At 49.8% G+C, this 21,731-nt stretch overlaps 11 protein-coding genes and 1 non-coding gene across 12 annotated transcripts; 5 read left to right on the top strand and 7 right to left on the bottom strand.

The window, feature by feature from the left end:
- Nucleotides 1-50: 50 nt before the first annotated feature.
- On the bottom strand, nucleotides 51-3,596 carry KNAG0F02530 (uncharacterized protein; the record flags this gene model as incomplete). Its single annotated transcript, XM_022608694.1, has 1 exon — nucleotides 51-3,596. The coding sequence occupies one exon, from the start codon at nucleotides 3,594-3,596 to the stop codon at nucleotides 51-53; it is 3,546 nt and encodes a 1,181-aa protein (XP_022465164.1).
- Nucleotides 3,597-3,890: 294 nt separating this feature from the next.
- Nucleotides 3,891-4,337, bottom strand: SOH1 (mediator complex subunit SOH1; the record flags this gene model as incomplete). Its single annotated transcript, XM_022608693.1, has 1 exon — nucleotides 3,891-4,337. One exon carries the CDS (start codon nucleotides 4,335-4,337, stop codon nucleotides 3,891-3,893), a length of 447 nt encoding a protein of 148 aa, XP_022465163.1.
- A 128-nt stretch (nucleotides 4,338-4,465) lies between these two features.
- On the top strand, nucleotides 4,466-5,206 carry SCS3 (Scs3p; the record flags this gene model as incomplete). Its single annotated transcript, XM_022608692.1, has 1 exon — nucleotides 4,466-5,206. One exon carries the CDS (start codon nucleotides 4,466-4,468, stop codon nucleotides 5,204-5,206), a length of 741 nt encoding a protein of 246 aa, XP_022465162.1.
- Nucleotides 5,207-5,513: 307 nt separating this feature from the next.
- On the top strand, nucleotides 5,514-7,346 carry MET13 (methylenetetrahydrofolate reductase (NAD(P)H) MET13; the record flags this gene model as incomplete). Its single annotated transcript, XM_022608691.1, has 1 exon — nucleotides 5,514-7,346. One exon carries the CDS (start codon nucleotides 5,514-5,516, stop codon nucleotides 7,344-7,346), a length of 1,833 nt encoding a protein of 610 aa, XP_022465161.1.
- A 112-nt stretch (nucleotides 7,347-7,458) lies between these two features.
- On the bottom strand, nucleotides 7,459-9,435 carry MON1 (guanine nucleotide exchange factor MON1; the record flags this gene model as incomplete). The annotated part of the gene is made up of 1 exon (XM_022608690.1): nucleotides 7,459-9,435. The coding sequence occupies one exon, from the start codon at nucleotides 9,433-9,435 to the stop codon at nucleotides 7,459-7,461; it is 1,977 nt and encodes a 658-aa protein (XP_022465160.1).
- Nucleotides 9,436-10,127: 692 nt separating this feature from the next.
- On the top strand, nucleotides 10,128-10,904 carry RPS2 (40S ribosomal protein uS5; the record flags this gene model as incomplete). Its single annotated transcript, XM_022608689.1, has 1 exon — nucleotides 10,128-10,904. The coding sequence occupies one exon, from the start codon at nucleotides 10,128-10,130 to the stop codon at nucleotides 10,902-10,904; it is 777 nt and encodes a 258-aa protein (XP_022465159.1).
- Nucleotides 10,905-11,358: 454 nt separating this feature from the next.
- On the bottom strand, nucleotides 11,359-13,071 carry NAB2 (mRNA-binding protein NAB2; the record flags this gene model as incomplete). The annotated part of the gene is made up of 1 exon (XM_022608688.1): nucleotides 11,359-13,071. The coding sequence occupies one exon, from the start codon at nucleotides 13,069-13,071 to the stop codon at nucleotides 11,359-11,361; it is 1,713 nt and encodes a 570-aa protein (XP_022465158.1).
- Nucleotides 13,072-13,419: 348 nt separating this feature from the next.
- On the bottom strand, nucleotides 13,420-13,851 carry GPG1 (Gpg1p; the record flags this gene model as incomplete). Its single annotated transcript, XM_022608687.1, has 1 exon — nucleotides 13,420-13,851. The coding sequence occupies one exon, from the start codon at nucleotides 13,849-13,851 to the stop codon at nucleotides 13,420-13,422; it is 432 nt and encodes a 143-aa protein (XP_022465157.1).
- Nucleotides 13,852-14,339: 488 nt separating this feature from the next.
- On the bottom strand, nucleotides 14,340-16,676 carry PRP43 (DEAH-box ATP-dependent RNA helicase PRP43; the record flags this gene model as incomplete). The annotated part of the gene is made up of 1 exon (XM_022608685.1): nucleotides 14,340-16,676. One exon carries the CDS (start codon nucleotides 16,674-16,676, stop codon nucleotides 14,340-14,342), a length of 2,337 nt encoding a protein of 778 aa, XP_022465156.1.
- Nucleotides 16,677-17,169: 493 nt separating this feature from the next.
- Nucleotides 17,170-18,855, top strand: COQ8 (protein kinase COQ8; the record flags this gene model as incomplete). The annotated part of the gene is made up of 1 exon (XM_022608684.1): nucleotides 17,170-18,855. The coding sequence occupies one exon, from the start codon at nucleotides 17,170-17,172 to the stop codon at nucleotides 18,853-18,855; it is 1,686 nt and encodes a 561-aa protein (XP_022465155.1).
- Nucleotides 18,856-19,545: 690 nt separating this feature from the next.
- On the bottom strand, nucleotides 19,546-19,648 carry KNAG0Ftrna3W. Its single transcript has 2 exons — nucleotides 19,612-19,648; nucleotides 19,546-19,582 (listed from the first exon to the last, which is right to left on the bottom strand). It is a non-coding gene; the product is annotated as a tRNA-Trp (tRNA).
- Nucleotides 19,649-20,813: 1,165 nt separating this feature from the next.
- KNAG0F02430 (uncharacterized protein) lies at nucleotides 20,814-21,548 on the top strand (the record flags this gene model as incomplete). The annotated part of the gene is made up of 1 exon (XM_022608683.1): nucleotides 20,814-21,548. The coding sequence occupies one exon, from the start codon at nucleotides 20,814-20,816 to the stop codon at nucleotides 21,546-21,548; it is 735 nt and encodes a 244-aa protein (XP_022465154.1).
- Nucleotides 21,549-21,731: the final 183 nt, after the last annotated feature.

Here is a 21,731-nt window from a genome sequence, read left to right as displayed (position 1 = left end):
GTACAGGAGGGAATCCAGTAGAGATAAGATCAAAAAAAGAGCACAGACACTCATTGAGTCTCGCTTGGGGGTACGACAGCATCCTCCAAGAGAACCAACAAATCGGACGCTTCGACGTTGTCACCGTCGTTCACAAACACGTCTTTCACTTGGCCATCCACACCGGCAGAGACGACCATTTCCATCTTCATAGCACTTAGCACCGCAACGGACTGGCCCTTCTTAACAAGCGAACCCTTGTGGACTTTCACCTCGACAATAACACCTGCCATTGGCGACCCAACTTGTGATGGGTCATGGCCGTCCACTTTCGGCTTCGCGATCGTTTCGACCTTCTGCGATCTGTCGATTGTGTGGATCTTTCTCATTTCACCGTTCAGCTCAAAGTAGACTTCTCTAGTACCGGTCGTTTTGTTCAAGTCACCAACGGCCTGCAGTCTGACGATCAAAGTCTTCCCCTGTTCGATCGTGATTTCGATCTCCTCGCCAACCTCTGGAGGCGCCAAAAAGTTCTTTGTGGGCAAAACGGATAGATCACCGTATTGTTCTCTCATCTTTTGGAAGTCCTCGTACACCTTTGGATACATGTTGTACGAGGCCACGTCGCATTCGTCAATGTCGCCAAACCTGTCCGTCAGGTCCTCTCTTACCTTTTCCATGTCGAAAGGAGCCAACTCCAAGCCCGGACGGCACGTCAACTTTCTTCTCTTGCCCATCAGGATATCGGACCTCAAAGGTTCTGGGAATCCACCATATGGCTGGCCGATCAAACCTTCGAAGAAGTCCATCACAGAGTCTGGGAAGTCCAGCTGACTCGCCAGTCTCCTGACGTCATCGGAGGTCAACTTGTTCGTGACCATGAATTGAGCCAAATCACCAACCACTTTTGAGGTTGGTGTGACCTTGACAATGTCACCAAGTAAATAGTTGGCCTCTCTGTAGGCCTTCTTAGTCTCGGCCCACTGTTCACCTAACCCAAGCTGTTGTGCCTGGAACAGCAAGTTGGTCAATTGTCCACCTGGGATCTCGTGTTGGTACACTTCAGGGTCTGGGCCCTTTAAGTCCGCACCGAAGCAAGAGTATAGCAGTCTCATCTCAGCCCAGTATGCATCCAACTCACGCACGTGCTTTTCGCTGACACCAGTTTCCACCAGACCATCTAGCGAGGCCAAAAGTGCGTTGACGGAGGCCTGGGATGTCAAACCGGACATGGAGTTGATGGCCACGTCGACCACGTCGGCACCTGCTAGGGCGCAGGCGGCGTTGGAGGCAACAGCTGTACCGGCGGAATCGTGAGTGTGGACGTGAATAGGCATGTTTGGATATTTGGCTCTCAACGACCCGATCAGCATTTTCGCAGCCGCTGGCTTTAAAGTGCCGGCCATGTCCTTGATACCTAGGATGTGAGTACCCATTTGGACAACTGCTTCGGCAATTTCCAAATAATAATCCAAGTTGTACTTCTTCCCAGGTTGCGTCATGTCACCGGAGTAGCAGATGGTAGCTTCGACTACACCACCGGCCTTCTTGACAGCGTTGACACCGACCTTCAATTGTTCAAGATCGTTCAAGGCGTCGAACACTCTGAAGATGTCGACACCGTTGTCCTTGGCCTGCTTGACGAAATGGTCGATGGCGTTATCTGGCAAAGAGGAGTACGCGACACCGTTGGCACCACGGAGCAACATCTGGAATGGGATGTTGGGGACCAATTTCCTCAACTTCCTCAACCTGTCCCATGGGTCTTCATGCAGAAATCTCATGGCGACGTCAAAAGTGGCACCACCCCAACACTCCAATGCGAATGCACCGGCCCACGCGTGCGCTGTGGTCTGTGCAATGGCCAACAAATCGTACGTTCTGACTCTGGTGGCTAGTAGAGACTGGTGAGCGTCTCTCCACGTGGTGTCCATTAGCAAAGTACCGTTGAACTGTCTGACCTGTTTGGCAAACGCGTCTGGGCCGTCCCTTAGCAGGATGTCTCTCCAGCCAGAAGGTGGTTGCGTGGTGGTGACGTTGATTGGGTTGTTGTTTGCGTCGTGTAAGTGTGGCACGTCTGGCACTTTGTTCAATTTGGGCAAGCCGACTTGACCCTTGATCGAAGAACCGTTAACAGCCAAGTCTGCCAAGTAGTGAAGCAACTTTTGTGCTCTGTTTTGCGAGGAGACCATCTTGAACAGTTTTGGTGTATCGTCGATGAAAGTGGTCCAGTAGGACCCATCGATGAACACTGGGTGCATCAAAAGGGTGAGCAAGAAGGGGATGTTTGTCTTTACACCTCTGATTCTGAATTCGATGAGCGATCTGATCATCTTACGACGAACTATTTCGTAGGTGGACCCTGAGCAAGAGCACTTGACGAGCATTGAGTCGTAGTGAGGGGAGATGACTGCCCCAGCGTATGCGTTCCCACCGTCTAGTCTGACACCGTTCCCACCCGCTGAGGAGTACACCTCGAGTCTGCCCGTGTCTGGCTGGAAGTTTTTGGCCGGATCCTCTGTGGTGATTCTGCACTGGATGGCGAACCCTCTCGTTGTAATCTTGTCCTGTAGCAACCCAAGTTGTTCAAGCGTCGCACCAGCTGCGATCTGGATCTGTGCGGCAACGAGGTCAATCCCAGTGATTTCCTCCGTGATCGTGTGTTCCACTTGGATTCTTGGGTTGATCTCAATGAAGTAGTGTCTGTCCTGGTCGTCGACAAGGAACTCTGCTGTCCCGGCGTTCCTGTACCCTGCCTCCTTAGCCAATTTCACAGCATCTGTAAGGATTGCGTTTCTGACATGGCGGGGCAATGTTTTCGCTGGGGCGACCTCTACCACTTTCTGGTGTCTCCTCTGCACGGAGCAATCTCTCTCGAACAAGTGGACGACGTTCCCGTAGTTATCCGCCAACAATTGCACCTCGATATGCTTTGGCTTGTTCAAGAACCTCTCTACAAAACAGGTCCCGTTCCCAAAGGCGGTGACCGCCTCTGACCGGGCACGTTCAAATGCGTCCGCAATGTCTTCACCCTCCCTGACGACTCTCATACCTCTACCACCACCACCGAACGCGGCTTTGATGATGACAGGGTACCCGTACTCTTCAACAAACTTCTCAGCCTCCTGAGCGGTCTCAATGGGGCCAGGTGTACCTGGGACAGTGGGGACATTGGCCTTTGCAGCAAGGTTTCTAGCGGATACTTTATCCCCAACGGAATCGATCACCTCGGGGGGTGGACCGATCCAAGTGATCCCTGCCTCAATGACCTTTGCCGCGAACTCTGCGTTCTCGGAGAGGAATCCGTACCCAGGGTGGATGAAATCGACGCCATGGGTCCTTGCGATGTTGATAATCTCGTCGATGGCCAAGTATGCGCCCACGGGTGTATACTGGCTTGGTTCGCCTATCGCGTAGGACTCGTCAGCCTTGAGTCTGTGCGTGGAGAGTCTATCCTCGTGTGAGAACACGGCTACTGTGCGCATGGACAGTTCGTGCGCGGTCCGGAAGATCCTGATGGGGATCTCCCCCCTGTTGGCCACAAGGATCTTGTTCTTGTCGCCGAGCAGCGCGAAGTCTGCGTCCCTGATAGCTGCGAGCTTGCTCTTTTTACTCATGCTTGGGGAGTTTGTTCTCTTGGAGAGTGTTGTAGGGAGAACAGGGAGTCCAATCTCAATTCAAATACAAGTTATATATATATATATATGCACTGAGGGTGAAGGTTGCGTGAGCGTGTGCACTGTGCGTCGTGACACAACGGTGACACGACTGTGACAGCGGAAGTCGTAGACCGGACCCCTCCCGCGCGGGTTGTGGAACGTTCTTATCGCGGGATTGAACACCAGTGCGTGACGCCCACAGCGATGTGAAAAATACCATACCCACTGTGGGCAGCTACACGGGCAGCGTGACTAGGCTGATTCCCAGCGTTGGACCATCTCGTTCATGAGTTCACCGCCGTGGAGTTGCAAGTACCTGGGCAGTTCGTCGACGCCGTCTAGCAGACCGTCGTCGTTGACTGAGGCGTGTGTCTCCAGGAACCCGTTGATCAGTTTGAGCACGAACAGTCCGTTCGGGTAGACTATGCACTGGGAGTACGGTGGGGAGCACCAGTACTCCAGGTACTTGAGGTAGTGTTGGAACTGCTGGCTCTTCCACAGGTGTTGCTGCGTGGTGAGCAAGTACGTGACGTAGGGCACGTTTGCGAGCGACTGGACGAACTCTAGTTCCACTTCAAAGCGAGTGGGGAGGGGACCGGGTCCGGGCTGAGGAGGCGCCGTGTCGGCGACGTTGACACCGTTGGCACCGTTGGCACCGTTGACGCCCTCGACGCCGTCTCCAGTTACTGCATCGGACATGTGTGGGCGATGTTGCTCTGTGTAGAAGACTTATGGTAAGAGCCGAAATTTTGAACGAATCGTTAAAACAGTGTTGAGAGCGATGTGCTGCTCACTGAGAGGCAAGAGGCAAGATGGCAAGGTTGAGGATGTTGGGCAAGCTGTCGAGGCGTGAAGTTGCCGTGTTGCTGTGGTGCCCCTTTGTGGTGTGCACGGGGCACATGCTTGCGTTATGTGGGTGGGACGGGTGCTTGGTTGCATCTACAAAGGATTCTTTGTTGAACACGGTGTTTGTTAAGAGAGGGTGGTTCTGGACGAGTACTGTGTTCTGGTGGGTGGTGGTGAGGTACAGGATGGAAGATTCTGTCACTACCCGCACCCCGCTCCTCCCGCTACTCCGTCGATACACAATAACCACTGCTGCCTGGTACGTCTTCACACAACAGCTATGGCTAAACGTCCCACCACTAATGGACCTGGTGTTCGTGTGGTCCGGCGGCTCTTGCCTCCTGGACCCAGCTACCACCCCCGGAACACTCTGGCTGTCCACATCCGCTGCCTGCAGACGGCATGGCGGGTTATGGCAGGGCGGCCACGACCCCTCGGGCCACATGTTCCTGCTCTCGCTGATGCTTATGTTTCTGCTGTCTGAGCTGCCCGCGGGCAGCAGCGGTGGACGGCGCAGAGGCAAACACGCTGCGTTTGCCTCTGCTGCTGCCGCTGCCCGCTTCATCCTCTGGGACGAACCGGGCGTACTCGCCCTCGCCCTCACCGCCTGCTGGACCTGGGCGCTGCTCGTGACCGCCGCGCGGTTCCACACCCTGCCGGAGCAGACCTCGGGCCTGCTCGCCGCCGTCGTCGCGCACCTCTCCGCCCGGGCGCTGGGGTAGCCAGCGCGTCTCCGGAACCGGCCCGCCGCCGCCACAGTTTTCCGCGGGTGTCGCGAAACTGTGGGTCGCTCTCTTTTCGTCCCGTCTCGAGATCCCCTCCCGGGGAGTCATCGGGCAGTCCTCGGCTGCCCGGTTGCTGAAGTGTGTGCTGTTGAGGTGTGAGACGCTGAACTGTGTGCTGTGCTATACGATCGGATACTGCAGTGCTGTATATAAACAGGATACAGGATATTGTGTACAAATTCCGGGGCTAGACACTCTATGCAAGAGAGAGAGAGAGAGAGCCGACAGCTTCCCCGAGTTCCCGATGAAGATCACTGATAAGTTGCACAGCTACCATGAGTTGTCCGGGAAACCGACCTTCTCCTTCGAGTACTTCGTCCCCAAGACCGAGCAAGGTGTGCAGAACCTGTACGACCGGATGGATAGGATGTACGAGGCGTCGCTGCCTCAATTCGTAGATATCACTTGGAACGCAGGCGGGGGGAGCAACAGCACCAACAGGGGGATCACGCAGCAGTCGACGGACCTTGTCGCTACAGCACAGTCTGTGCTCGGGTTGGAGACATGCATGCATCTCACGTGTACCAATATGCCCGTGCAGCAGATCGACAACGCTCTCGAGAGTGCTTTCCAGTCTGGGTGTCAGAATTTATTGGCCCTGAGGGGGGATCCTCCCAGGGGCCCCCTCGGTGGTGGTGACGGTGACGAGTGGCAGCCCGTTGAAGGTGGGTTCCGGCACGCGAGTGACCTGGTCAGGTACATCAGAGCGAAATACGGGGATCATTTCAATATCGGGGTCGCTGGGTACCCTGAGGGACACCCGGAGGAGAAGAACCCAGAGAACAATCTGTTGTACTTGAGGGAGAAAGTGGACGCCGGTGCGGATTTCATCATCACTCAGATGTTCTACGACGCGGGGAGGTTTGTCGAATGGTGTCGTCAAGTGAGACAGGCCGGGGTCGAAGTGCCCATCATCCCGGGGATTATGCCAATCACCACGTTCGCTGCGTTTCTGAGGAGAGCCTCGTGGGGGTCGGTCCATATCCCACAGAGGTTTCTGGACGTGTTGACCCCAATTAAAGATGATGACGAGCTGGTCAGAGAGATGGGGACTGCTCTGGTGGTCCAGATGTGCCAGACAGTGTTGGACTCAGGGTACGTCAACCATTTGCACATCTACACCATGAACTTGGAAAAGGCTCCCCTTATGATCCTGGAGAGACTTCGCTTGCTACCCACAGACGCAGAACTCGTCGGCACTGGCGCCTCCCTGTTGCCTTGGAGGAAATCCCTTAACCCAAACAGAAGACGCGAGGAGGTAAGACCCATTTTCTGGAAGAAGAGACCTTACTCGTACGTCGCTAGGACTTCACAGTGGGCAGAGGATGAGTTCCCAAACGGCCGGTTCGGGGACTCTTCCTCCCCTGCGTTCGGTGACTTGGATCTCTGCGGGTCATCCCTCATCAGACAGTCCCGTAAACGTGCCCTCGAATTGTGGTCCACCCCCAGGACACTCAACGACTTGGGGCAACTTGTCAACAACTACCTGACGGGGAAGATCGTCTGTTTACCTTGGTCAGACACTCCACTGGACCACGAAGTGGACACAATGTTGACCCGCTTGCTCCACCTCAACAGCAACGGGATCTTCACCATCAACTCGCAACCACAGATCAACGGCGTCAGATCAAACGATAAGATCCACGGGTGGGGGCCCCGCGACGGGTACGTCTACCAGAAACAGTACCTCGAGTTTTTGCTCCCAAGGGGGAAACTGGCCTCCTTGCAGAGTAGACTCCAGGGGAACGAGATCATGACGTACTTCGCCATCGACAGGAGAGACGACCTCGTCAGTAACCACCCGGACGGGTCCCGCGCCAACGCGGTCACTTGGGGGATCTTCCCAGGTAGAGAGGTCCTTCAACCGACCATCGTCGAACGGGTCTCCTTCCTCGCTTGGAAGGAGGAATTCTACAGGATCCTTGAAGAATGGAAACTGCTTCTAAAGGAGAACAACGAAAACGAAAGCGCCTCATTGATCGACACGATCATCAACGAGTACTACCTCATCAACATCGTCGACAACGACTACATCTCCCAGGAGGACAACATCTACAACCTCTTGACGACTTTGTAGCCGGGGGGGGGACTCCCAAAACCTATCTTATTTATTCAACATAGCATACTAGATATACACTATATACATTAGGCATTTCAACATGAACACTTCAACTTTCACATCCCCCATATCAAAACACGGCCCCGTCGTGGATGAACAGCCGCGCCTCGTGCTTACGACACCAGGAGACTACCCGCCTCGCACTCCTCAGAGCAACCTCTTTGCCCCGTACACCGTCGTTGCAAAGCAAGTACAACTCGAACTGGGGCGTTACCCAGGCAAGCCCAACAACCTCCACGGATGCACCGTGGCAACTCCACTTCACAAAGCTCAGCATCGACTTGTTAATAGGATCCCCGTCATCGTACACCACACTGTCGTGCAACTGCTGGTAGTATGACTGCAATTTCCGCTGGTATTCAACAACCCCCTCGGGGTCCCCCGAAGACTCACTTTCGTCCAAGAAGGGGTTATTGCCGCTCACATTGTAATCCACCTCGGGCATCACGTACTGCACAAACCTCCGAGACTTGTAAACGAAGTGGTGCACCAGAGGAGCAGGGATGTCCCTGACTCGGAACCCACACCGGGCAGACCCGCCACCACGGGGGACAATGTACGTGGTCAGTTTATCCGATACAAGCCGCTCCCACAGTCGGTCCCCGAACAACTTCAACTTGAAGAATGCGTCCTTCTGCGCACTAATCAGAACCATCGCGGACTTGTCCTCGGGGGACAAGAACCGGATGTACGCGTAGAGGAACCCTGTCGAGTTGAATTTGGGGAAACAAACGGGAATCCAGAACTCTTTGCTAGCACTGCCGCTCTCCATGTGTCGCCGCACGAGACAGAATAGCAACTGGAGATCCGTCGTGTGCAACGTGTGACCGCGGGGCCGCACTACAGCGGTAAGCTTGCTCTGCCGCGTCGAAAGTAGCAGACCGTAGAGGAGCGTGCCCCTTGGGATCAAATCGGAGTCCCCAGAGAGCTGGTTCAAGATCGCGTCGTGGATCTTCGCACGTACACTCTTGCGCAACGGATTACTCTGTAACGCGTTCAGTAACAAGTCAGGGTACAGCCGGTTTGTGATCTGCAAACACAGATCATTCAGGTTCTCAAAATCCGTGTGCTCCAGGAAAGTTCTCAGATCGAAGTTCGACCTTCTCGAGAACAACTTGTGCAGTTGCCTCTCCGTCACAGATGAAAGCAAATACGAGTACAAAAAATCCAACTGATCCAGCAGCTCACTCGTAGTCTCCCCCCTAGTTGAGTACGCCATGAGGATAATCGGGTCCTTGTTGAGAAAGGCAAATTTCTGGCCCGTGTTAGTCGACGTGATGGTCTTAATACTGTCCTCGTTATTCACCTGGAAGTAACTCACAATAGTGTTGATGATCCCTGAGAAGGATACCACTTGCTCATCCCGCCCATGCATGGCATATATCGGTTTCCCAGCGTACGATATGATGAGGAAGTTCTTGTCTTGTTTGTTCAACGCGCTGTTCGAGTCCTGGTCTATCACGTCGCGCTCGGTAACGCTGAACACATTCGGTATCTCGTTGCTCACGTATGGCCGCTTCGCCCCAGCACTTTTCCCGTTGATCATCGAGGGCGCATACGAGTATATGCTCTCTGCAAGCATGTCTATCAGATTTTCGGGAGCGCCACCGACATCGGTATTCCGATCAAACGGTGTTGTATTCAGGGGAGTGTTCGTCCCATACACATCAGCGTCGTTTTGTATTATCGGAGCTGGTCCACTCGTCGCTGTATCCCTTGTGATTTCTCTTGAAATGCTGTTCGATGCAGTGCCGTACCTCTTTGCAGATGAAAGTGACCGCAGTGAGTTATCCATCACTGAGAGGTTACCAATGGATAGGATTCTCGGGAGACTGCCACCACTGTTATCCTCGTATTGACTGTCGTCATTGCCTGTAGGAAGCAGCGACGTGTCACCAATTGTGTTCCCCAAGTTCACAGATAGCGTCGGTGAAGCAGCACCCTTAGACCCGAGTTTTAACCCTTGGTTTGCTACTTTCAAAGTCTGACTGCTCTTTACACTTCTCAAACTTCTGACATCTGGAAAGTTGCCATTACTGGACGCCATGTGTATTCTCAATAGGTGATCTTTACCGGTGGAATGAAACGAAGTATGCCCTCAGATCCTGGCACAATAACCCCTCTTTCAAATTGCGGAAAAGAAAATCAAAAGTGGTCCAGGAGTGTCAATTGCATAAAGTGCAGCACCTCACCTGACGCTCACTTGATTGCCCACAGACAATCAGCGGTAACTCCTCCATCCACCAAGATTCGAGAGCAGGGGAAATTCAGACGTTTTGACTGTGCATCGGAGAAGTCGATCCACCGATGAACAAATCGTACAAAAAAAAAAAAAGATTCAAAACCGTCCCATTTTTGTGACTGCTTTGTTAGTGTGGTGTATGGGTCTAAAGTATAACATCCCAGCACCACAAAATTTATTTTTTTTGACACTTTTTTCTTTCATTTTGAAGTTAAAATTCCTTTTTAGGAAATATTGCAGATTTTTTGCGACAGACGCTCAGATTTGGCCGTTTTTTTGGTTTTTGAAAAATTCAATTTATTCACACAGTGGTTTGTTAGAAGGTTTGTATGGGATGCTGTGCGTTGGTTGCGTCTCTCTGCTTGGTTCTCTCTCTCTTTCTGTCAATTCCAAAGATACCGTATTGCATTTAGTCGATTGAAAGTTACCACCATCAACTTTCCGTGTTCCATTCCGACTTTTCCAGCAAATCAACCAAACAACAAAGTAGTTTAACAATGTCTGCTCCAGCTCCAGCTTCTGCTCCAGAAGGTCAACAAAAGAGAGGTGGTTTCGGTAACCGTAACAGAAGAGGCGGTAACAGAAGAGGTGGTAGACCAGAAGAGAAGGCCTGGGTCCCAGTCACCAAGCTAGGTAGACTAGTCAAGGCTGGTAAGATCACCACCATTGAGGAAATCTTCTTGCACTCTTTGCCAGTCAAGGAATTCCAAATCATCGACACTTTGTTGCCAAACTTGCAGGATGAAGTCATGAACATCAAGCCAGTTCAGAAGCAAACCAGAGCCGGTCAAAGAACCAGATTCAAGGCTGTCGTTGTCGTTGGTGACAGCAACGGTCACGTCGGTCTAGGTATTAAGACCGCCAAGGAAGTCGCTGGTGCCATCAGAGCCGGTATCATCATTGCCAAGCTTGCTGTCATTCCAATCAGAAGAGGTTACTGGGGTACCAACCTGGGTGAGCCTCACTCTTTGGCCAACAAGTCCACCGGTAAGTGTGGTTCCGTTACCGTCAGATTGATCCCAGCCCCAAGAGGTTCCGGTATTGTCGCCTCCCCAGCCGTCAAGAAGCTTCTGCAATTGGCCGGTGTCGAGGATGTCTACACCCAATCCAACGGTAAGACCAGAACTTTGGAGAACACTTTGAAGGCTGCCTTCGTTGCCATCGGTAACACTTACGGTTTCTTGACCCCAGACCTATGGACCGAACAGCCATTGCCATTGTCTCCAATGGACATCTACGCTGACGAAGCTGCTGTCCAAAAGAAGAGATTCTAAGTGTATAAAATAAACGGATATATGAATAATCAATCTTCCTTTAATCTTATAGCTTAAATTTTAACTTTTTATCTACGATGAGGACTGGACTAAGTCCTTGGTAAGTTATCAAGTTTAAGTTTCCGTCTGCGTGATACGTTAACTAACGGCGTTTCAAGACGCGGTGTGACACTACAACACTACGTAACGTGGAGAGATCACAGTTGTCTACAGATACAGTTATTTTTCTACGATATTCTAAAGAAAATAAGAACAAGTATCGAGATATGAACTACGTTTAAAATTACAGTAATTTTACCTCCAAGATGAAACAATCACTTGTGCAAATGATTATTGATGAGACTGATAACCTTTTATACAGGTCTAGTGCTCTTGTTTTTTTATTGTTCTTTTTTTTTTTGTTTCTTGTGATATAGTAATTTAAATACAACGGTTACGAAAACGACACAACGCATCAATTCATCTCCATGTCACCTTGACCCTGATTTTGAGCTGGGAACGGAGGTTGGTACGGAGTTTGTTCTTGTGCTGGAGCTTGCTCGATTCTCGAACCTTCTGGCATGGCAAATATCCTCTGATTGGTAGGAACGGCCTGTAAAATACCAGTGGTAGCGTTAGGGAAACTGGCATTGGCCGGTTGCTCAGTTCCCTGGTCACCCTTCGATGGTACAATTCTTCCTGGTGGATGTCTGAACAAACACGTTGGGTTTCTGCATTCGATTCCGAATCTACAGTCCTCGTTGATAGGGTGGCCGAAGATACAGTCTATCCTTGTACAGTTGGCACCGTCACGGCACATTGTTGGACTCTTGGCGTGTCTGTATTTACAACGCTTGTTGGTGCAGCGAATCCCATACTTACATTGCTCCAACGATTTTTCCATTGGCTTTGGAGCTGGTGGTTTGGGACGGCCCATTGGTTCCACCTGTTTTATTTTAGACAGTGAAGAATGAGCTTTCCTACATTCGGGATCCTGACACGTCAGGTTGGATGGACACCAGACCATGTCTATGACTTTAGCATCCTCGTTGGCTGGTGTTGGGTGCCCAAATGGACACAGTGGATTCGAGCACAAGATGCCGAATTTACAAATAACCAGTCCCGTTTGAACTGGTTTCTGCCTTGCCTCCAGTAACGCAGCCTTTCTCTTTTGGAATTCCTCACGGGTTCTCTCCATATCCTTCATTAGCTCCTCGTCCTCATTAGGATGCAAGTATTCACAGGTTCCAGGTGGTTTTGGACAGTTTGGATAGTCGTTACACACTTTCGTTGGGTGTGCATGTGGACAAGCTTTACCCAAGGGACAGTGAGGGAACAGTTTACAACGACCCTCTTTCCTCTTTGGCACAAAATTCAAATTGGACTCGTAAGCACCACGCTCGGTCGCTCTAGCATCCATGCCCAAAGCTTTGGCCAGCGGATTGAACCGATCAGAACCATTAGCGCCGCGCCCGCCAGGACCAGAGGTGCTGTTACCACGAACGGATGCTCCACCACGGCCTCTGCGGTTTCTTTGAATCCCGCCACGCGCATTAGAAAACCGTGGCTTATAATCAGTAACGGTGATATCGTTACCCATCGATACATCATCCTCTGCTTTCACAGACGATGTGGTATCCACCACACCTGAGAACGCAGAAACTGGTCTTGTTTGTTCTGGTCCCGATTGGCTGGGGCCCTGTGGAATAGATGGTTGTTGTGGCATAGCCTGTTGTTGAGGCATTTGCTGGGGGATCTGCTGCTGCTGCTGCTGCTGTTGTTGTTGTGGAATCTGCTGTGGCATGGCCTGCTGTTGAGGCATTTGCTGTTGCTGCAACTCTTGTGGCATCTGTTGCTGCTGCTGTTGTGAAATTTGCTGTTGTTGCTGCTGCTGGTTGTTCCCATTCAGCTCTCTAATTTTGGACACGATGCTGTCCACGGTTTCTCCCTGCTGCAAAGCTTCCAGGGCAAAGAAATCTGTCTGTACAATGTCCTTGAGAACATCCACAGGTATGGCATCAAACAACGTAGATAACTCCTTCACGATGGATTCGACATCGCCACCGTTGACGATCAGCAATACAATATACTCAGCAACGTAGTTGACATCTTCGGTGAAGTTGTGCACCCCGCGTAACTGCTCTGCGACAATAACCTTCAAGTTCTCCGTGTACTGTTCCTGTGACATCACGTTTGTACGCTTCTATTACGATGCTGATTGGTTCAGTATCCCCAAGTTAGAGAGAGCATCAAAGGGAAAGAAAGTGACACTGGAAAATTTTTTATATATTTGTCAGAGATGCAGTTACCCGGAACATTGAAACCGCTTCTTATATAATGAGTGTCCGTTGAACCGATGACCGATGAGCTCTGGATGGGGTCCGTAGTGTCCCAGTAGCACTGATCCTGAGTAGCAATAGGTTTATGCACACACACATATATAGATAGATAGATAGAGAGACAAAGAAAAGGTGCCACACTCTCCCCTCCATCAAGATATTTTTGTGCGAAGATGGTGATAGTACCCATGTTTGGTCTAATGATAGGTACCTCTTCCACGGTACAGTGACAGCATCTCATCGGTCCGCAAAATTTCTTGCTGCAACTCATCAAACAGTCTCTGCGCATCACAGGTAAACTCGGCCGTCTTGATGGACAGGGTCTCCCTGTACAGTCTCTTTGCCCTCTCTCTGCTCTCCATGAGAAGACCCAACATGCGGGGCAAATTCATCATGACGTCCTCTGACGGAGGTAAGTTCTGATGATAAGTATCTATCTGTTCTGTGAGATCGTGCAACTCCCTCGTGGCCTCCATCAAGATGGACTGCGTTCTGGTCATGTCCAACAATGCATGGATCGAGCTGTTCCTATCTCCCAACTGGTCCCCGGGGGCTCCCACCGCTGCAGCCCGCCCATTCCCGGGCCAACCTTCAACCTCTTCAATAACTATAGTTCTTCTGCTGTACATTGGAATATTGTCCTTTCTTAACGTACTGTAGTTCTAACGAAATCCCTTTCCCAATATAAAACTCTACAATATATATATAACTGTAAATACACGTTCAACCAACACTGCCGAGACAGATGTACATCAACGGATCACGATCAACACTCGAGAAGTGGAGCTCTTCACCCTCCACTTCTTCCCCCTTTTCTCCCTCGAGGAGTTTTTTGAAGAATAGGATAGACGGAATAACCACGAGATGTCGGAGTTTCCCCGGAACGGAAACCCCAGTCTTGACAGGAAGAGCAGGGACACTACTCTGCTACTCAAAGGTGCTTGAAGGGCCCATTCTCTTACGTATAATTTACAAAGGAGGCCCGTCTTGTAAGATGGGAGTCTCCACTTGGGATGGCTGTCTATGAATTTATGTGCGTGTTATATAATATTATTGGCCGGCACAATAATAAGAATTGGTCCCGGACTTCGAGGACCGTCGGGAACGGGGGTGGGGACTAGTTCTTGCTTTTCTTGCTCTTGGACTTCTTCGAGCTGGTATGAAGATCCTTCATCCGGTCGACTTTCTCTTGGACCCTCTCGAGTGACATTTTGATGTCACCCTTCTGGAAGTTGTCCAGGTCGTAGTACGCTGGAGCGAACTCGATCAGCCATTCGGGCCTCACGGAAGTCACTGTTCTGATGTAGTTCTTGGAGGTCAACACAAACTCGTTGTAGATGACCCATTCGGAGTCGTGGCCGATCACCGTGCTCGGGTGGATCAGGACGTCCTGGTTATCCTTCACGGTGATGTAGCCCTTCCCACCAGATCTCTTCTTGGCAACCTGCATGAAGAACCCAGCGGCTAGCGCCTTCCTGATGTTGTCGAAGTACTTTGGAGAGTCGTAGTCCGTGGTGTTCAGCTCCAGGTTGTGGCGCAACATCAGCCTCTCCAGTTGGTTGCGGATGTTATCCGCGGCAGCCAACGACCTGTAATTCAAGAAATGCTCTCGACACCATTTCTGGATCCCGAACTCGTAAGCTTCGTCGGACTTGAACCCGTGGTACACGTTCAGCAAAGTTAAGTGGTCCCCATCAGGGTGTGCAAAGACGTTCTTGGCATCGTCAGATCTCTTCCTGTCTTTCGACGGACGGATGAAGACATTTGGAACGGACAACATGGCCACGATGGTCAGTATTTCTTGCGAACAATGGAACTCGAAGGATCCGATAAGCAAGACCGCTAGCATTGGGTCCAGTGGGAACTGTGAGGCTAACCTTCCCAGTGGAGTCAAGTTTCCGTCATCGTCCAAGCACGCCAAGTAATTCAACTCCTCCAACGCCCTCATCATCGTTTCTGGGGCTGGAGGATCCATGAAATCGAAGTGGACTAAATCGTCAATGCCCAGTTTCTTAAGTTCCAGCACAGTAGACGATAAGTTGGAACGCAGAATCTCTGGGTAACTTTGCTCTATCAACTCCTTTTGGAAGGCTTCCTCCGTGTACAGTCTGAAACACTTACCTGGTCTGGTACGACCGGCACGACCAGCTCTCTGTTGTGCCGAGGCCTTAGAGATGGGCGACACCAGCAGCGACTCGACTCTGATTCTTGGGTTGTAAACTTTCTGTTTGGAGAACCCAGGGTCGACAACGTACACAATACCGTCGATAGTCAATGACGTTTCCGCAATGTTTGTGGAGACGACGACTTTCCGCCCTGGTCTACCGTTGTGGGACTGCGGTGCAGGTTCGAAGATACGCTGCTGCATGTGTGGTGGCAGGGAACCGTACAATGGGTAAACGGACAGTGGACCGCAACCTTCCTCTCTGGTCAACTGGTCACCTTCCAAAGAAATCTTTCTCACCGCCTCCTCAATTTCGTCTTCACCAGTCAAGAACAGCAAGATATCACCTTCCTCCTCTGTGGCGTGTATCTGCAGCACTGTGCGAATTGCGGAGTCCAAGTAGTCTCTTTGGAACTCCGGAGTGTAATATATCTCAACGGGGAAAGTTCTCCCGGGGACAGCCAGCAGAGGCGCGTCGTTGAAATAGCTTTGAAACTTTTCCGCATCCAGTGTGGCGGACATGATAATAATCTTCAGATCCTTCCTTCTCTGTACCACTTGTTTCAGCAACCCCATCAGGATATCGGTAGCAAGGGTACGTTCGTGCGCCTCATCCAGCACAATGCACGAGTATTTCTTCAAGTCGTGGTCCTCCATTGCCTCTCTCAAAAGCATACCGTCGGTCATGTACTTCAGTATTGTCTTGTTCGAGGTCTTGTTCTCGAATCTGATCGAATAACCAACCTCTTCGCCCAGCTTGACATCCATCTCCTCCGCAACTCTCTGTGCCACACTCATTGCGGCAACACGACGTGGCTGAGTACACGCAATCTGCGTGTTCTCCAAGTGTGGCATCTCGTCGTACAGCACAAACTGCGGGATCTGCGTGGTCTTACCGGACCCAGTCTCACCAACGAACACCATAATCTGGTTCTCCTGGTATATCCGCAAGAACTCGTCCCTCTGCGCGTGCACAGGTAAATCACGCCTCACTTTCAAGATCTTGACGTAGTTTGCGCTAAACTTACCACCTGTAAATGGGTTGACCTTCCCATCCTCCAACTTCTGCGCTTGCTCCGCAGTAGTGTGGTGCCGGAAAAGCCCGGTAAACTCCCCAGCATCGTGGTGAATCAGTGGAGGCGATGGTGAGGGCGGGTGTTTCCGCGTCAACTCCTCTGCGATTTCTGCAGCCTTCTCTGGAATAGACGTCGCTACGGGATCCGGGTGCTCGTGGTGCAATTGCTTCTCTTCTGCCATATTTTCTTCTGAAAACCTTCTCTTTGAACCCATTTAACCAGCACAGTACCACAATTAAAGATACAGAGTTCAATTCAATGGATGTAGTAACACTCAGACACAACGACGGAACGAACTCATCTCATCGCTTGAAATTTTTCAGTTGTAATTTTTTTCTGTCAAAAAATCGTCTCTACTCTCTTAACAGTGTAAGCATTTGCACTGTTGAGTGTCTCTGAGGCTTGTTCTCGGACGGCACGATGGCTCGATTTGCCTGGTGATGGTGATGGTGTTAGAAAAGCGGTTAGTATTAGATTGAGAGGTTTGGGGGGGATGATAAGCAAAGAAGGTGATGAACTGGGCGATGCGGAGCGTGTGTCAGAACACATGTGTATCCGGGTAACCGCAGCAAATAAGGAACATGGGGACCCGTTTCGCGCTTTTGATACAACGGAACTCTGTACAGGTAGCGCACTTCTAAGGGGGGGGAACATCAGCCTGCTCGTAGAGTTCTCTGGTAGCAGGGAAGAGCACTAGCAGGGGGGGTATGTCGACGAGGAAGAATCTCTACTATTTGTGGTGTGTTGGTTCGTCCGCTAAAGATGTGGTCAAGAGGGCTGCTGCCATCACGTCAGGCGGTTTGGAGACGTGGGTTAACACCTCCCCCGTGGTCAATTCCGTGCTGTCACGGTACCAGTGGTATTCTGATCCACAGTGGGACAAGGCGGTGGAGTTGTCGCGGAAGGCGCAGGTGGCGGCCCCACCGAAAACTGGCGGAACGCCACAGACAAAGGCAGGCCAAGTGAGACACTACTCAACTACAGCTAGGCCTTTCGTGAGGGGTGGGAAGCCTGAAGATGCTGCTACGCAGGGAGAGGGGGAAGAAAAAGAAGCCGATGGATCCAGGCAAATGCAAAGCTCGAGTGTCCCCGCGTCTAGACTGTCGAGACTGTTCCATTACGGTAGCCTGGCGGCAGGCGTTGGTATGAATGTCGCAGCCCATGGTATCAGCGAGATGGCGAAGGGCAATTCCCCAACGATGAAATCTTTGATTCTGTCAGACTCGAACATCGAAAGAATCACGAGGAAGTTTGCACAGATGAGAGGTGCAGCTTTGAAAATTGGTCAGCTCATGTCCTTCCAGGACGAAAAAGTATTACCCAGGGAGCTCTACGTGATTCTGTCAAAGGTTCAAAATAGCGCCAATTTCATGCCTCAGAGACAATTGCTGAGAGTATTGAAAAGGGAACTCGGTGAAGACTGGAGAGACAAGTTCCAAACATTTGATGAGGTCCCCATTGCCGCGGCAAGTATAGGGCAGGTTCACTCAGCTGTATTGGCAGACGGTACCAAAGTGGTTGTGAAGATTCAATACCCAGGTGTCAAGGACTCGATTGACTCAGACTTGAATAACCTTCTTCTGCTGCTTACCGCGTCGAGCCTACTGCCCAGGGGGCTGTTCCTAGATAAGACAATAGCAAATGCCAGGAAGGAGCTTAGATGGGAGTGCGATTATCTAAGAGAGGCGAAAGCGTTACAGAAATTTGAAAAGTTGTTAAAGGACGATCCCGTGTTCACAGTACCACACGTTTTTGAAGATTACACCACACCCAATGTGCTTACAATGTCCATGATGGAAGGTGATGAAATCATGAAATTGCCGACACATGTCGAGACCCAGGAGGTAAAGAACTTCATCGCGGAACACATCATGAGACTGTGTCTTGAGGAGATCGCGACTTTTGAATACATGCAGACCGATCCAAACTGGGCTAACTTCTTGTACAATAGCAAAACTCACAAAATAGAACTGCTAGATTTCGGTGCATCAAGACCCTTCCCGCATGACTTCATACAGAAGTATAGAAAGCTACTCACGTACGCAACTGCAGGTAATAGACCAGGCGCGCAAGAGATGTCCAAGCAATTGGGATACCTAACGGGACTCGAATCACAGGCAATGATTGACGCACATGTTGACAGTGTCATGACTCTGGGTGAACCGTTTGCGGGGGACCTCGAAACCTCTTTTGATTTTAAGGACCAAACGGTTTCCGACAGAATCAGGGGAAACATCGGCTTGATGCTGAACGAAAGGTTATGCCCACCACCGGAGGAGACATACTCTTTGCACAGGAAATTCAGTGGGATTTTCCTACTTTGTGCAAAGTTAAGGGCGTCCGTTCCCTGTTCGAAATTGTTCCACGATATATTCGCCGTTAAAGATACCTGATATATTCTGCTCCTCTTATCATTGCTTAAAGTGGGGCAAACGGGAAGGAAACTTTACGATATTGCCTCGAGATTTTACTCTCGAACCTAAAAAAAAATTCAAATCTATATAAATTTGTCCTATACATTTATTCATTCACTTCTGTAGCTTTGTAACAATTGCCTGTATATTTTTTTTCTGTCGAGCATAATTAAATTATTAACAAAAATTGTTCTTGAGAGAATTAAAGTTAGACTATATTAATAGCAATGCAATCTTCTACAGACTGCTGAACTTGGAACGTTAGATATTCAGACTACAACATGTAAGCACAAGCGACGTACATGCATTACTATGGAACTGCAATTATCGCGAATAGCTACAAATGCCTAGTTCCTCACCTCCGTAATGATGAACTCACCAGTCCCTGTGAGTGACAAGTGTTAATTTGAGTTTACAATGGTAGGGAACTCTCGATCACAACCGGATGGACAGTTATCAGTTGGAATTTCTGCTTATTATGCTTTTTCTCTGGATTAAAATTTGTTAACCGCTCATGGTCTAATTTTAGACCATGAAATAAACCCATACTATCTTTCAAAAAGGGGAAATTAAAACAACTAGACTGTAACTTGGCTCATTACTATTCCATATTGACCCAACAGCTCACATCGATTCTGGTTGTTGCAAAAAGTTTAAAAAAATAATCAGTGAGACGGACAGGAATTGAACCTGCAACCCTTCGATTGCAATTGTTTCCGGAAATTCCAGAATTTAACTGGAGTCGAAAGCTCTACCATTGAGCCACCGCTTCATAGATAATTATTTTTTTGGTTACATGCTGCCTTTATAAATAAATAATGTACTGATGTATTTAGTTATTACTACAACACATTTTTTAAGAATTCAAGAAGGGTATTTTAATGATATTAGAGATGATGGTGGTTAAAGATTCAATAATGGTAAAGTTGTGACCAAAGAATGGAAAAGGGGGTGAGACAAAAGCCGCTTTAGTAACATATACCAGGTGAGTGACCGGCCTGTCACAATCTAGTTTGCATTGAGGCTGTGTCCCTTCATTAATCTGTTTTCCTGACCCCTTCAAAGCTATTTATCTTCCAAGTATTCACATTCTCCTCGACAGTACCTTCGATCTTATAAGAAATACCCAACTACGAATGCGACAAAATGCACCTACGGTTTTGCCATTGCGTGTGTCTGAGTAGACCGGGCACACAGAAGCAGATGGCAACCCTTACCTGGGCATCAGTTTTTACGATCAACTCATCTACACCAAAGTACAGGAAAATAACAGGTACAACTCTCAACCCATTCATATTTTTAGTTCCTATACCAAGAGAAGTACACACTACAGGACTGCCGTGAATTCCAAGGAGCGAACGACATACATGCGATTATTCCCGTAGGCCTACTGGCACGAGTGTACCTCTCTCATGTCCCTCCGAAGATGTGTTAGTTGGTGGTTAAAACGCCAAGTGGTTTTGAATGGGCTACCCCGGACCCAATATTGTTTCGGAGTTAGCTTGCCCGTTCGCGCGGCCAAAAATACCATCGATAAAAAAGTGTGCCACTACAATTAAGGAGAGCCTAGGCCAAGACGTCCAGGTACGTAGTACACAGGACCACGGCTCCCGTTGCGTGTTGCAACGCACCCTCGGGCGAAGAGCTGCGAAGAGATGGTGTGTGAGTCACCTTCCGTGTTCTCTCCGGCAGTTTCTGTGGTGACTGAATTTGGAGATTCTCTTCGTTTCTTTTTCCGCGCAGAAATTGGAAAAGTTTTCTCTTTTTATTGTGAGAGAGCTCTCCGGAGAAGTGAGTTTGTTGGCCAGTAGGTATACATACATAAATATATATATACATATAGTGTGTAGTGACCAGCTGCCTCGTTCATCGTTACAAATTTGGTATAACTCGACTATTGTAGGTTTCTCACGGTAAGAGAAACGGAAACATTGCAAATGTTGAGGGAAACGAAAGTTAAGAAGATGTTTGAACCATTGATTGCTGAATTCAGCACTTGTTTACTCGACTTTACCGACGGTCTGCTAGAAGATATAATGTACCCGAGTGGTGCCCCCACGGACCTAATCATATCGAATACGCCTGTCCCCCAGGAACACATCAACTTATCGGAAAACCCTTGTTTGGGCCACCCAATTCTATTTGAGATTGTTGCCCTGCGGAACAGGATTACAAGGTTACAGTCTTTACACCCAGTTGACTACACACCAACTTTTTTCAATTCACATGCGAGGAAGTTCTTAATCGATGTGGAAAGGCTATTCTTGTATATCGACGAGAAGTTGCATGGAGATTCCCGTATAAACACAAGATGTCATGTTAACACGCTGCTACTGAGGGAGGCCAACGAGGTCTGTTTCAGCAAAATTGCTGCCCAGTTCGACCAATTCAATAGGATCGTGGAGTGTGTAGCAAATGCGAACAAGAGTGCCAGCGGGGACAGAGCCACCGAGGAGCCCGCGAGAGCTCTGAGCATGATTTTCCTGCTCGATTGTGTCAAACTACACAACGATATCATAAAAGCGGGCAATGTGCTAAATGACTACTTACTGTCGCTACACAATGGCATCATCATCGATACCGTCCCCTCACTAAAGGAGGACCTTGCATTCACGGCGTTCAAGAATCACAGAAAGAACTTGCTGCATTTAGATAAGAGGAGGGCAATTTGACTAGAAGCACCGACCCTACACTGCTGTATACTGGAGGGATGGGACCTACAACGGCTGCTCCGTATACAAACATAAATAAACATTCATACCTGAACTTGCACTGGCTCAATAGGGCGATACGTCCTTCCAAATTATTACCTAAACAGGAATAGTTAATACCAATTTGTCCTACTTTTACTCGAT

This window comes from Huiozyma naganishii, chromosome 6 (genome assembly GCF_000348985.1).
Source record: "Huiozyma naganishii CBS 8797 chromosome 6, complete genome".
Taxonomy (NCBI): domain Eukaryota; kingdom Fungi; phylum Ascomycota; class Saccharomycetes; order Saccharomycetales; family Saccharomycetaceae; genus Huiozyma; species Huiozyma naganishii.
The sequence above is the reverse complement of the archived record's forward strand: the minus strand, read 5'-3'. Positions and strand labels throughout refer to the sequence as shown.